The sequence below is a fragment of the Stegastes partitus genome, unplaced genomic scaffold (assembly GCF_000690725.1).
Source record: "Stegastes partitus isolate 25-593 unplaced genomic scaffold, Stegastes_partitus-1.0.2 Scaffold1329, whole genome shotgun sequence".
NCBI lineage: Eukaryota > Metazoa > Chordata > Actinopteri > Pomacentridae > Stegastes > Stegastes partitus.
The window spans coordinates 167,344-182,945 of NW_007579060.1; the positions used below are offsets into that span (position 1 = coordinate 167,344).

General features: G+C 39.8%; 1 protein-coding gene across 1 annotated transcript in view; it reads right to left on the reverse strand.

The window, feature by feature from the left end:
- Positions 1-604: 604 nt before the first annotated feature.
- Positions 605-15,602, reverse strand: part of nf2a (NF2, moesin-ezrin-radixin like (MERLIN) tumor suppressor a) — a 30,085-nt gene continuing 15,087 nt past the window's right edge. The window contains exons 5-14 of the mRNA XM_008298585.1: positions 10,678-10,746; positions 10,453-10,535; positions 8,498-8,573; positions 7,836-7,970; positions 7,176-7,250; positions 6,956-7,069; positions 5,210-5,332; positions 4,704-4,903; positions 3,198-3,303; positions 605-727 (exon numbers count right to left, since the gene is read on the reverse strand). Of these exons, the coding sequence (XP_008296807.1) occupies positions 605-727; positions 3,198-3,303; positions 4,704-4,903; positions 5,210-5,332; positions 6,956-7,069; positions 7,176-7,250; positions 7,836-7,970; positions 8,498-8,573; positions 10,453-10,535; positions 10,678-10,746 (1,104 nt within the window). The remainder of the gene's footprint in view (positions 728-3,197; positions 3,304-4,703; positions 4,904-5,209; positions 5,333-6,955; positions 7,070-7,175; positions 7,251-7,835; positions 7,971-8,497; positions 8,574-10,452; positions 10,536-10,677; positions 10,747-15,602) is intronic.

Here is a 15,602-nt window from a genome sequence, read left to right on the forward strand (position 1 = left end):
GACTGGTCAACTAGTCACAAAACACAGTTCTTACAGTATGTATCTTTCAGTTCCATCACAGTCTTTAAGTCTTGTGAACCGTCACAGTTGTTGCCCTGCAGGCCTGACGCTCACTTGCATTTATTTAAAAAAAAAAACCTAATTGCCTAATCATATGACAACCAAGACACAGCTAATTTATTCAGCTCCACAGCCAGGGTCACACTTGTCTAAATGTGCTTTTTCCTGTCTGCAAGCGCTGGCCGTAACAGCCACTGAAATGAAAATGCCCGAATACTGGCAGCAGCATTAATGGCAGCTAATAATGAGGGTCAAAAGCTCACCTGAACTCAAGAATCAAAATGTGCATATTTAATGTTATGGTATTCCTCCAAGCACAGCACAGCATCAATTTACAAAATCTTAGGTTACTCAAAAGTACCCTGAAAGAGGTTTTTATTTTATTTTTTTTTCAATTAATCATTTTCTTCTGACAATGAACATTTAATCCACCGACCCACTGCAGTCAAGCGCAACCACACAACCAGAAAGTGTACAACGCGCTGCATAAACCTGCCAAAGAATCAAAAATAATAAGCAGGATCAGCAGAGCAGCACTGGCTACTCACTTCTTCGTCTGAGTCACCGTGAAGGAGCTTTTCATGTCAGTGTCTTTAAAGTCGAAGCTGAGGTTCTCCCTGCTGAAGCTCAGGTCTTGAGGCGTGCTGTCAGACGGCAGACCTGGGGACTGTGATCGGAAAAAAAAGATCAGAAAGACGCTAGAGGTGGTAAATGAACTGACAGGAATATAGTGGGAAATGAGACAAAAGACCAAAAAGAAAACATGGAGTAAAATAAAGGAAGAGCGGATAGAGAAAGAGAGAAATAAAGAAAGAGGATCACAGCACATGATGGTTGCAGAACTTATAGAAAAGATTCGTAGGACACACGGGCGCAATGGCGATAGAGAATGTTTCAAATGGAGGAAAGGGGCCAAGAAGATGACTACTACTTCTCTGGTCACAGATCATGAACACACAAATATATGCTTTCAGATCTTGACCTGAAGTCAGAAATGCATTGGCCACGTGCTACCTCAGAAGTCTGCTGGATAAGAAGAGGACCGTGTACACAATATAAATGTAAATCCAACGCTTGGCATGTGAATCCAAACATAAACACGGTGTGGCAGAGCGCAGAGGGCAGTTTGACCGAAGTCGATGTAAATGGAAATAGAGAATATTGTGTAACAGTGTCTTTATGCGTGCAGACTTTTCACTGATATGGTGGCACCGGTGTTTGTGTATGTTTATACTGTTCATTCATAAGCTGATAAGACTCTGGCGTTCTCTCCACGGCCAGCATCTCAATACGTGTTTGTGTGTGTGTGTGTGTGTGAGTACATGTGTGCGGGCAGATGAATGTGTCATGTGTGGGTTTTTAGCATGTTGGAAGCTCTTGCGTAGGCTGCCTCATGCGCGCCCCGGTCTTATGCAAGTATCTCTTGTTTAGTGCGGCTTTGCAGGGCTGCAGCTGCATGTGTCAGTGTGTGCATGTGTAGGCGTATGTGTGTGTGTGTGTGTGTGTGTGTTATTAGGAGTCAAGATAAAACTGTCAAAACTATACGGCCATTGCGTATTTTTATCCCAGCGGCAGCAGTTCGTTCTTCCACTGGGAAAGGACACAACTTTTTTTTTTTTGTCCATGTGCATGTGCAGCTCTGTATTGTGTGTATTTTCTGTATGCATGTGTGTAAATGTTTCTGACTGTGTGATTTGTTATGTGGTTATTTTTCAGGATATTGCTTTGACTAATAAGGTTATTAAACATTATTAGTCAAACATTAACGGTACTGTTTATATATGTGCAGAAACCTTGACGATTAATCAATTCATGTAATGATTGCTTGTTATTTTTCAAATAAATACACCATTTAACGTTTAACGGTTCCATTTTCTCTACAGTGTAAGAATTTGCTGCTTTTTTTGGTCTGATGTTACAGTGAACTGAGTATTTGGGAGGTTTGCACAACACATTTGAAGACATCACATTCTGCTTTGGGATATTTTGATCAGCATTTTCACTGTCATTTTTTTTAGGACTCAGATTAATTGATACTGAAAATAATAATTTGTTGCAGCTCCATTAATGTGTATTGTCCCTTTATTTAAAAAAAAAAGAAAAAAAAAAGCAATAAATAAGCAAATCGGTGTCACAGAGGGGCTGAAATTAGCATATATCTAACATCTCTGTGTATTTGCCCACATTACTTGTCATTAATTTCAGCAACGCTTGATTGTCCTTGAACATTTACATTTGACTTTGCCAATTCAATTACGTGACTTATATGCATAAACCAAATCCAAGAAATTTCCTGTGGATCTATGAAAACAGCACGATGGCTCCAAGTAGAGAAAACTCAAACATGTCTACGCAGTAAAAACAAACAAAAGACTTTCTTTGATTAACAATTTTACAAAAATTGTAAAAACTTGGAATCATCATGTATAGCTTTTTGCAAGTTTTTTGAGAGATACAGGAGTTCCTTCCTGCCAACAGTCATCACTTTAAAAAACAAATCCAACTGACTGAATAATTATTATTGTTGTATATAATATATGTTATATTGATTTAAAAAAAAAAAAAAAAAAAGAAAAAAAAAGAAAGGTGAGCTTTTACAGGATTGAATTTCCCTTCTGGGATGAACAAAGTATTTTTCACTTCATTTTCATTTCAAGTACCTACAGGTGTAGGTGTAAATAGTGACTCTACACACAATAGATATTTCCCGAATTATTCTTTTTTAAAAATCTTTTTACCCTAGTTCAGCCAAAATTCCTTGCATTTCTGTCATGTGATTGTGATTGTAATATGCCAAGGAGCAGAGATTTTTTTTTTTCCTTTGCAAAATCTAGTAACTGTAAATGGTTCATTTTTTGGCAAATATTTAAACGAGACATCCCAGTTTTTAGCTCACATGTGGTCAGATTTTTACCAACAAAACCAATAGTCACACACAATTACATCAAAGACAGTCGGAAAGTAAATCCAACAATTGTTCCTGTTTTTACTATTTCTGGCTATGATAAAAGGTGGAGTTTCAGTGTTTGTTTGGTTTTTTCTTTCTTTTCTTTTTAAATGGGGTTTTGGGATTCAGAATGTTAAATATATGTGAGTGGTAACACGTGTGTCATAAATACGTGACCTAAGACAGCTACTGTATAGATAACCTTGCTTGTAATCTGCAGCAGCTTGTGCTTTTCATTGCGCTCTGCATCTCTGGCTTCCTGCAGTTCCTGTATCAGCTGCTCAGCCTCCTTGGCCCTGAGGGACAAACAGACACAAAGATGCATATTTAATACTTTAATTCACCTCCCAGTCCTTCAATGGAAACAGAGTTATCTAAATTGAATCCAAAATTATCTTACGTAATCAGTATGTCGGCACTCAGTGAACCAGGAATGTCACTTTGTTATTACCTAGGTGATCAATGTACGACCCCAAAAGACAATCATTTCTGACTGCGTTATTTCACCACAGAGATGTAAGAATGTTATATGCCAGTGATTACATTTCTTTTGATTGTGTTCCTGAATACTCAGCAGTTCCTCGCTGATGTGGGGGAGCTATGTGCCTCGAGGGTTTGAGTGGACATAGTCATTTACATGTTGAGTGCCGCGGGTTTAAATTTTCTCTGGTGCAGGAAAGTGCTCATCCAGAAACTGTAGTTACCGGCAAGTGGTTAATGGTGCCCATTTAAAATGATTGCCTAATAAACGTAGAGGCTCTGAAGTGATATTCTTAGTATGGACGCTGTTGTATTATAAAAAATGGCACAAGTTCTCTGCTACAACTGACTGGCATCTATCAAGCCTTACAGAGTGCTGACTGAGAATCACTCAAGTCCCACTCTCTTCATCCATCTGACCTACAAGGGAATAAAAAAAAAAAGTCAAGAGCAGATATTGTACTTGATTTGATTGACTTGATCCACTCCAGGGGAGGAAAAAAGAGACAAAGCTGCAGATAAAACACAGATCAAACATTGAGTTTCAGCACTGTTTTAACTTCAGTGTGCTGTAAAAGAGGCCATTTGATAGAGAAAGCCAACATCCATCAATACTACTGTCAACTATTAACTAGCAGAAATGAACGCTTCTGCCTCAGATATGGGGGGAGGGCTGCGGAACAAAACCTTTTACCCCCTGTTTTTCCTTTGTGTGAAGTAAGGTGTTCGCACCCTGCTTTCTAGTTGCAGTGCAGGAGCAAAGCCTTTGAAAATAAATGATTTTAAACAACTTAGAGGCTCTCGTTCTTTGATCAAGCAATTTGCCGAGCTCTGTGCTTGGAGCTTGTCGACCGACTTCTGTGCTGCTGAACAAACTAATGTGCAGTGGCATGTTTGTGCACCTTGACATTCAACAGCACGGCAACTCAAAAACATCTGAGTTGTAGAAGCTATTTAGTAACTAGAAGCCTCTTGTAAGACAGCTTAGCCTGTTTGAAAGGTTTACATTTTGTATAAAGGGAGAAAACCCTCTTACTAACATGTAGGAATAAGTGATTTAAACATGTAAAAATGATGCATGTTGTTTGAGTAAGGTGGATACAAAGAGGGAGAATTTGAGGTTCAAGAGAAATGGTGCTCACGAAGACCAAAACTGAAGAGATAAACTGTGTGACTAAACATTCCTCCACCCAATCCTCATTCTTATTCTCCTCACCTCTTTTCCAACTCCTCATTCATCTTGAGGGCGAGCATCTCTGCCTCCAGCATCTTCTCTGGCTCCTCCTGGTCACTGACGGTGGTCACTTTTTGGCATTGCTTCTCAGTCTCAGCCTCGGTAGTTTTCTGGGGCAGCTTCTTGGCCTGCTCTTCTGCGATCTGCGCATTTGCAGCCAGCAGGTCCTGCGTCAAAAACACCTGGAGAGGAGAAGGAAGAGGGAGTAGGGTAAACATAACCAGGGGAAAAGGGGCGAGTAAAGTTAAAAATGGGGGAGGAGACAGTGAAAGTGAAGCAAAGCATATGTGCAAGGAAGAAGAGGACAAAAGGGGAGAGAGAGGAATGTAGAAGAAGGGAGGTGAAAACAGAAAAAGTGAGGCACATTAATGGGGATTTCACTGATATTGAGAGAATTATTTTGTTTTGAAACCTGGCGTCTCTGTGAAATAGACAACAAAATGGTGTTTTGTTTTTTTTTTAGATTCAACTAACCAACAAAATCTTACCAGTGTCTCCCCGGCCATGTAAACCTCAGTCTGCAGCTGAATTAACCTCTTCTCCAGCTCCTCCTTGGCTTTCTCTGCCGCCTCTCGCAGCTGCCGCTCCTTTTGCAGACGCTGCTTCGCTTCCTGAATGACACAGACGTTGGAGTGCGGTCAAAGAAAAGGGAATGTGGTTGGAAAAAATGAGTGGAAATACGGACAAAGACAGACAGAAACACAGCAACAAAAGATGGAATATGAATGAAAATACAATGGACAAAGCATACTTTGGATCCAACAGAAGAAAATCACGAGACAGATGCACCCGATGGACACATCAACACAAGACAAGAGACAGGAGGGAGGCTTTTAAAAACAGACGCCTGGTTCTGTTGCACATTATTAGAATTTATACGAAGAAAGCAGTGTGCTTGAATTTGAGAATCACATTAAAGACAAGTACTGTTAAAGTATGGAACAAAATGAAAGTGGTTGGACAGAATGTTTATTGTGTCTCCACCTGAACGGAGTGAGGCCGTGAGTCAGAGAGTTGATTACGCTGCTACATTACAAAACAATTTTCACGCCTTAACAAGGTGGAAAAGAAAATGTGCCTAAGCTCAGCAGAGACTAACTTAAGCAATTGTTCAGCACTCATCAAACAAGTAAAAAGTGTGGTAATTGACCGTCACTCAGGGAGAAATCAGAAAAATGTCAACAGATGAAAACCTCAAATTATTACAGAAAACAACAATAAATGCCATGTTTCCATAGTGTTTTTTTTTTAATTATTATTTTTACATGGTTTTCCATTGTTAGAGGTGTGACAGGAGCTCTTTAAATGGGTCATCTCATTGCACCTTCCACCTCTGCAGCGATGTCACTAGAGGGCTGTGCTGTGAAGTGAGATTGGTGGGTTAACCTGCTAGATGGCCACAGTAACCGATGCTGCAGGGAATACATCATATGTGCAAACCTGTTGAGCTGTATGTTAGTGATGCCACTGAACCAAGCTGTACCTGTGCAGTATTGCAAACTGTATACATCACATTGCCTGAGAACCCTACATGCATTCAGTCAGTGATGCAGAAAATGCATGAATATGTTTTTTTTTTTAATCCTTGTTCCTGACTTGCTGCCAATTTTGTTTTCCACTGCTGGTACTGCAGCTAACAGAACACAAAACTGATTAGTCTATTGGTTTATTCATACATCACAGAGAATCTACAGTCAACAACATTAGCTTCACTTTGATTGGACCAAAAACTAATGTGATTTCCACGCATCCTTCATTATGGGACAGTGTCAGACATTTTCTACTCTTCATAGTTCTCCATTGTAAAAACCAGTTGCCACTGACTGAAAGTGGTGGCGCACCATCGGTCACATCCGTGCCAAAGAAGAGTCCCATGATGTGTGAAATGACTCCTTTTAAGTGAGTTCACACGGATTAAGATGAAGAAAACCTGGCTAACAAAGAAAGCTGATAATCATCTTGGTGACATCCATTATCTCTGAATGGGATTTTAGGTTTTGCTGAGACAGCTTACACAAAGAAACCTTGGCTCTATCAAACTTGCTTCGTAGTCCGTGTCCAACTCCTGATACATGCATATTTGTATTAACAGTGAATAGCAACATACGTGAATTTGCATTATCTTTGCAGATTTTCTAGGAGTTTGGTTAAAAAGTGCATTTACATTTGGATTGAACCTTGGTTAGTGACAAAGTCAACTGTATCTCCTTGCCTTTGTTCCACATCATCAGTACCTCTTTTCTGGCCCTCAGCATCGTCGCCTGAATCTTTATTTGCTGTATTTCAATCGTGTCCGGTTTCCGTCGGCGCATAAACAGCAAATGGTTCACCGCAAACAGATAGAGGACCTACACAAGAGACATAAAACAAGAATGGGTACCATGAAAAGTGTTTCTTTACTCTCAGCCAAAATTACGTTTTCAATACTACTGAAGCAACATTTACCATCTCAGCTTGCTTCCGGCACTTTATCTCTGAAGACTTGAACTTGACAACATTTTTTTTCTTGCCCAAAAGTATGACGTTAAACTAAATATAGAGGGAAAAAAAGAATGCCAGATTTTTAAACAGACCCCATAAGAAAAAAGACACAATCATCAATTTCACACATTCATTAAGTGTATAGACACAGATGGTTGACAAATTAAAGAAAAAAACTGACTCCTACAGTAAGGGGTCTGGTGGCTCTATTATCCTGTAAGGGATAGTTTGAGTTTACTTATCCACTTGGAGGGAAGGGTCACTGCAAATGACGACAAAATGTCCTCATCTGGGAACCATATGGCATGAGGGGATCACTCGATGAGATTGATAAGTATGAAAATGATGTGAATAACGATTTGGGAACAAAATGTTAGAGAGCACCTTCCACCACCCTCATCATCAAAACACCAACTGAGGTGATATCACTTGGAAGAATGGTGTTTCATCCCTTCAGTAGAGTCTTGGAGAATCAATGCCAAGGCCTGTGGTGACCCAGCACCTTACTGAGACACTTCATGTTGGTTTTCTCTTTAATGTGTCATTGTCTGAAATATATTTATATACATATTCAGTAATCTTACTGCTCTCCCATCAATCTTTATCACAAACTTCAACAGCAGATTCTCGCACCAGGTTCGGACGGCATGAAATGTGCTGGATCTCGTCCCATATGAAGGTCACCTCTGGTGTCAGCTTGTTGCCCGGCTTGTAGATGTGCAGACCGAGGGCGTGCAGTCCCAGAAGAAGAGCTTGTCCCTTCGTATTCTAAAAAATAAAAAAAGCAGACTAAGACAGACTCGTTATAACATACAAGCAACCACCTTCCAGCCGACACTCATTTATACCTGCACTTGACAGAGGTGGCTTTGCAGTGGCTGCGTTTGCCAAAACTATTTGTTTGAAGAGAGCTAAACAAGTTGTGGGGTGTATACGCAACTTGTGCTTGTTAACTCGAAAGGTAAAGCTACAGTGAATTACTAAAGCTTAGCTTGACTTTTTGGTGGTATTCAGAAATGCCTCGGCCTTTTAGACAACACATTGATCAAGTGAATTTCTGTTTGTTTCGAGTTGTTGCACATTTGTTTCTGAAATGATGTCCAGTACCAAATCGCTGCCCAAAATATAAAACTTTGTTTTAAAAAGCTCAATATTCTAATAGTGAATTCGACTATGAGACAAGCAGTAAAGTCAGACTGCTATTCCCCCCTCTTCATTTCATGAAACAGTGAAACCACCACGCCTCCTAATATTGCCTTACTTTGTAAAGATATAACAAAGCAGCATTGACTCACCCTGATTGAAAAGTAATTGACACCATACATGTCCAGGTCCTGAGCTATTTTTAAATACTCCATCTCAGCTTCCTCCCTGGTTCAAAGACAGAGGGAGAAAAAGATTGAGAGGGATTCAAAGGAATAGAGAAAAGAAGGAGGGAGGGGTGGGAGGAGAGGAGGTGCAGAAGTGGAGAGAAAAAGGAGATCAGACCTTCTTTCCTCTGCTTTTGTGGGTATCATCTGTCGTGTTGTGTGATCTATAAAAACTGCCACATAGCTCTTATGACGGTGAACACACACACGCTGCAGTGACACAAAACACAACTGTAAATCCCTAACAGGCTTTAGAGGTCATGCTTGAGGAAAAAACAAGATGCTGCATGTCTCCAAGACTCTAAATACTGCAATAGAGTAAACAAATGCATCCAACTCTTCCCCTCTTCTTCTCTGTTCTGCAGTGTTGTTGGCAGATCTGTTGTGATTTCAGGGTCAACTCAGCAGAAAAAAAGAAAGAAGAAAAAGCAGCATTAGCATACTTTGATGGCTGAGGAAAAATCAGGCCATACTGGCATGTGAAGTTTTAATAACTGCCTGTTTGATATGGGTGGTTAGAAAATTGAAGATTTAAGCTTCATCAAAGTTTAAACAGGCGAGAGAGCACGATGCCAAGTAAACAAATCTTAACTAGGTTGGACAGCGAGTACATTCTGACTTTAGAGCAGATCAGAAGAAATATAAATGGTAACTACTTGATTTAAGTGCAAACCAGTGGGTTTTCACTCGATGAAACAACATACAGATGCACATGGCATATCAGTGGCTTTGATGTGGTGCTGACATCTGTTTTTTAATAATACATTTTGAATCATGTTCTAAGAGAATATGGACCAAAATACAGATGAAATAAAACTTTAACTGTATGGTGTAATCTGGGGCTGAATATTTCAGCTTTATGCGATTTTGATATTCTAAAATAATGCAGCTACTGAAAATGGAGGCAATTCTGGACTATTTTATTTCTTTACACTTTACTCCTCTGTACGCATTTAGAGAGGATCTATCATGTGAGGAGTGCAGCAGTTTGCGGAACAGCGTTATCATGCTTTTGCATGCTGGTGCCATTAGCTTTCAGATTTTTGCTCATTCGCCAAAGTGTTGGACAAATTAAGAATTTCACCTGAAACTGCCGCTGAAGAAGTTATAGCCTCCCCAAAGTTGTTCATCTTGAAGGAGATATGACTGTCTTCTACCAAACTTCATAGCAGTCAGTCCAATAGTTGGTGGAGCAATAACCTCCGTCCCTTTGCCCCAACTATCCTACATCACTTCCAAAACAATTAAAATGCTAAAGGTGTAGGACCACCAGCTGCCCTCCCACTGCTGGGTTTGAAAGGGTTATTGATCAGCACCAGTGACTCACTTATTACTTTATCAAGTGCTGAGGTTTCTGGCTTTTAGAACTCACTCGCCATCCTAAAATTTCCCACCCACAGAGTTTTAAGACACTCCACAGCCCTCACACTTGCTCCCTATCCATTTTCAGCTTACTTCAGCTTAGTGGAGGAGCAAAGTGCAAGAGCACGATAACTGATTTTTACTCTCCTGTCATTTCAGATTTACTAAAACCGTTACAGCGATACCATTTTTACAGACTTTTCTCCAACTTAGCTACAGTAACTTAGATTCATGTGAATCCGTAGAACATTTAAATACACGTCAGTGATACGTTATGAGCTGTGGTGAGTTGCTTGATATTGATGCATTTTCTACATCTACAAATAAATGTTCAAAAGCTAATTCTAATGCTTCTTAGAAATACTTCAGAAACTACTTTTATACAAGTCTTTACGCACTCTAATGCCAAAGTAGACTCCTATTTTGTATTAAACATGTTTAAAGCACACCTTATATGAACTCAAAGCTGAAAGTGTGCCAACGACTGTGAAACTTCAGTTCAGTGCAGCGGTTTTCACCTCGTCTTGCCCATGTGCTGTGCATAACAAGCTGTGATCTTCTCCTCCCACATCGCCGCAGTCATTATATACAAGTTAAGAAACTGAAATGAAGAGAGACAGACATAAATATCAATAAATGCGTACAGTACCAATTAAATGCCATGTGCACTGCATGTATAGACCAAGATAATATGTCAGCATCGTCACTCATGAATGACAGTAAGTCAAGCGGCTGCCACTCACTCTCTTTGGAAGCAGACTCTTCCCAGCCAAGAAGCCGGGTTTATGAACATCGGGGTCGTAGTCTCCGTACTGTAAAATAGAGCAAAAGTGCCAAAATGATTAAAATCACTCCCAACTAATGGCCACTATCCACCTTCCAACCAATAACGGGCCAGAAAATGCCTCTCCTGGGAGCTGCTCAGAAGATGAAACTACAGCGCCTGTAAGAAAAGGGTCTCTTGTAGAATGAATGGAGGCTGGTGCGCCATCAGGTCATTAATGTGCACCACACACCCTGTGGCCCAGTTGTTGGGAGACGGTGTAAATGATGCTGTTAGAGATAACTCTGGGAGAACTGAGATCACTTATCATCATAGAGGTGCGGTACAAATTACACCATGCATGTTTAAAGAGAGATATAGATGGATTTGGCATGACTGAGTGGCAGCGGAAATATCCTTTGGGCCACCTTAAAACTGGTGTATGAATTATACATGTGGCTACACTTTAAGAAGTGGGCTATGACTAGATTTATGTAAGTAGGTTAACATGAGCATTTACCTACATCTGAGCATTGCTGCATGCTCTGTGCATGTTTTACATAAATCACCATCAAATCTAGTTGTATCAGGCCTTTGCACTGTGACTTTTTTCCTGTTCATTTCTTGGTTGCTATTAGAGGAGGCCACTGATGAAGGCAATGCTGATTTATCTATGTATTTCTAAACCTTCTGCATTATATCATAGTCCTGTAATAGAACTGGGGTATTCAAGTGACAAATTTGCAGCAAGACACAATAAAAGCTCTTTATTGAGCCACTAATTAATGCTGACATTATTGTGAAAATTGAACTTAATCTATCAGTTGCCAGGCCCAACTACAAATCTCTGAAACTGTAATCCACTCATATTCATTCTCTGGTGAAATACATGCTATTTTTGGTCAATTGTTTTGGAGACATACTTGTAAAGTGATTAAACTCAAGAGTAAAAGCACCACAGTCACCTCAGAAATTGCTGATCCTTGGTGCAAAATAATATGCTGAAGAGGCCTTTGTATTTGACTCTGAGGGGCTGACACCAGAGAGTGGAGTGTCTGCCTCTTCTTCTGGAGTTTGCCCTCTGTAACTATTAAAATATTTGGTAAAACCTTGGTAAAAAAAAAAAAAAGAAGAAACAGGCAGTCTAGAAACATGCACTCCCCCTCTCGTATTCCAAGACTGATGCCAAAATCTGACATTCTATCTGAGTTTTCAGACAGCTAAACCCCCTCTCTGTTGCAGCTGAAGTGTCATTGTAATTGCACTGAAAATTTCACTGCTGTGCCACTTTGAATCGGTCAATTACCTGAAGGAGCACAAAAATACGCACAACAAAGAAACTGTCGAAGAAATGAGGGGAGGGACTGCAACCAAAACCATGAATTTGGATGGTGCACAACATCGTATTTAGAAAGAAAAGACATCATTAAGTGATCAAACAATGGCGAGAGACTACAATTCCGTTTTTTTTGTTGTTTTTTTTAATGGCAAACCGAAGCTTGTTTTAAATCTTCTGACCACGTGTTTGGATATAATCAAGTGAAGACTTCCACATGCTGCATTTATTTATTTCCTTTGTTGTGTTGTTCTGTGTTTATAGCGTTAAAGCTTCTATTATGAGGACTGTTTGGACTTTATTACTGTGCACACCAGTCTAAAAACAGCACTTAACTGATCTGAATTTAATAAGCTCAACACAGAGACTGGAACACCAGCGTAGTGGCTAACAGACTGGAGAAGCCGAGGGACATTTAATTAGATCCTTTCCCTTCAGCTTCCCATCCTCGGCTCTTCTGCTCCCTCAGTTCATCACCTGTTTGTTTGTAACTGCTACATAATTGATGATATATAGACTTACTGCGGTATTATGGCACCTCTGGGCCTCAGCTCACTGGCATTTTGCCAATGACAATACTCTCGGATACTTCCTGATTATTTACCTTTCTTCCAATTTTTTCAAACAAACTAACAGCACCGTTCGATATCGAAGGGATAGCTTCGTGTCGATATTTTCAATTAACAACAATCGCCAGCAGCTCAGCAGTGACCGACGACTCATGGATATATCATGATCAATACAGACCTGATTGATTGAGCTCCCATCGAACAGACGAAGGAAACATTGGAGGAAATCTATTTAAAGTACAACAGTGAGAAATAAAGGCTTCTCATAGCTGACCGCCAAATACACTAAAGACGCATTATTTTGTGTGACACGGCTCACGTTCATGCTTTTTGTGCTCATGTTGGCAAGCTAACACAGAGAGATGATGAACATTACACCAGTTCTCTTGTCCTGTTCATTAACTGTCAGGAATCACACGTACTGTAAATTGCATGTTTTTTTTGGTAAATTGTAATACAGCCTAAACAATGTGCGCTACAAATCTGACTAACAACAAAACTGCATTTTATATTTGACTGAAATGATTTTAAATGCTGACGGTTTCCACTAAGTATCGACAAACGTCTTGCATGGTCCACATTAAAACTCTGTTTGGTGCTTTGCTGTTCACACAGATTGGAAATCATCAAATCTGTGTCTCGTCACGAAGCGAAGAAATAACAGCAAAGGGTTTTTCCTGTAAGTTTAATAAATCAGCACCAAACAGCAGCAGGACACACATGAGCATCTCCAAAGAGAACGAGAGGTGTGAACATTTACAACACAACACAGCCGTGACTTCGTTAATTATTTAACCCGTGACTGTAATTCATCCCAGACATGGAAACAGGATCCATCAGGATTTAATGACACTGTGGACTTTTGTTTACCTCCGACAGGTGAGCGGTCACATACACAGCTACAGCTTATCAGCTGCAGTTAAATCATCTGCTACACAGCTGAATCCTGAACTTTACCAAAGATAGATATGATTTTCCTGTTTGATCTGCACCAAAATATGTTTTTTTGTCATATCCAGTTTTTTTATTTGGGAGAGTTTGTCATGTCACAGCAGAATATTTGCAACAGAGTCATTATTGTGCAGAGGATGCTTTACAGAACATGTGCTCACTAGTGATTAAACCAAAAGATGGCAACGGGTAGCAGAGTCCCAATATAAACACATTTTATTGTACCATAAGTTGCTGTAGTTTGAGAAGTTATCATCACACACGCACAGAGCTTTCAGTGTTATGAATAAATGATGGCTGTCTTGCCTATAGGAGAAGTTTTCCCGCTTCATTTTAATAAAACATGTTGCAGAAAGTACTTCAACAGCATAACAGAACTCCTAAAACTTCAGTTTTGGCTTTTGGTTTTGCGGTTTTGTGTGCCACCCTGTCCATAAACAACTCAGAGAGCACAGTTAATGAAGGCGCAAATCTCAAAATGTGATCAGGAGCTAAAGTTCAGTTTGGTGCTTCTAGCTGCTTCCTCTGAGAGCAGCAAGATCTATACAAGCGCTTCCAAAGAGAGAGAGGTGTGAACATTTACGCACAACAAAACACGGCCGCAGCTTCGTTAATTATTTAGCCTATAACTGTAATTTATCCCAGTCGTGGAAACAGGATCTATCGGGATCTAATGACGCCGTGGACTTTTCTTCACCTCTGACAGGTGAGCGTTCAGAGTCACGGTTTATCAGCTGCAGTTAAATCATCTGTTAAGCAGCTGAATCCTGAACTCCAGCAAAGTCTGATCGGCTTATTAATGTCAAAATGTCTTTCATACAAAGTGTTTTTATTTGGGAGATTGTTCTGTTTCACGGCAGGATATTTGTAGCAGTGATATTACTGTGAATCAGTGTGCAGTGTTAGTATCAGAAAGCCACTTCCTAACTCTCAAATTGACAACAAGCCTCTACTTTACAACAGCACAAGAGTTCCTACAATTCGCCACCACAAGATTTTCAGTAGCCCCATCTTGCCACTGCTGAGGAAAACTACCACTTCCACTTTGAAAAAAAGCAGGAGCCCACTGCCGCCCCACAGAGGGCCGTCGAAAAAGTCAACTTTCATCTTAATTTTAGCGTTTAGAATAGAACAAATAGAAAAGAAGTACTTTATTGATCCCAAAGAGGAAATTCTGTTGGTACAGTAGCAAGAAGTAAGAATAAAGTGACCATCACCACAATACAAATAAACAAGAAAATAGAAAATTATATAAAGACACAAACTGTACAATAAAGTGTAAAATATACTATGATTAAAAAATGTACTAAATTTTATAAAGTACCACATAATGTCAAATGCTAACAATAAAAATGTGCAGTGAACGAGGAAGTCCTGTTAACAGCAGTGCAACATGTGCAAGTCATGCAATGAATGCAATATAAAAAACGAGAGCTACTGGCTGCCGCTCTGCATGGCGCCTAGCAACCGAGAAACAAAAACAGAAAACAAACGGCTTCACACTATTTTTAAGCACTCTTGGTTATGATACAGACTTCATAGTTGGCTGAATGGCTGCATGCTGTCCAGTCTCGGAGGCAGCGAGGCAAACCGCAGCATTTTCACCACCACAGCAAAGGATTTTCTCAGAAGCAGGCCAAATTTCTTTCTGAATATAAACACATCCACTTAACCTGCAAGTTCTTCTTTTTTGCACCAAACAGTCTGCTGTTGGCATGAATTTGCTGAGGTTTGCCCTGGACAAACTGATGGCTGTTTTTTTTTTTATTTTATTTATAAAAACGACAACAAAATATCAATTATAGAATCAGAATTAGAATTAGTCATCTCTTTGAGGACAACACATTTAGCTGTAGGCACTGAGGAAAGAGGATTTAAAGCCATATATGGGGAAAAAAATGCCTAAATTAGATGTTAGCAATCACAAATCATTAATGTGGTGATATTTGAATTTTAAAAAATGTGATCATCAGTTTTCATTATTTACCAACATTTTAAAGACCATGAATGAAGATTGTTACACCATATTATAATCGTTTTGACCTCAGC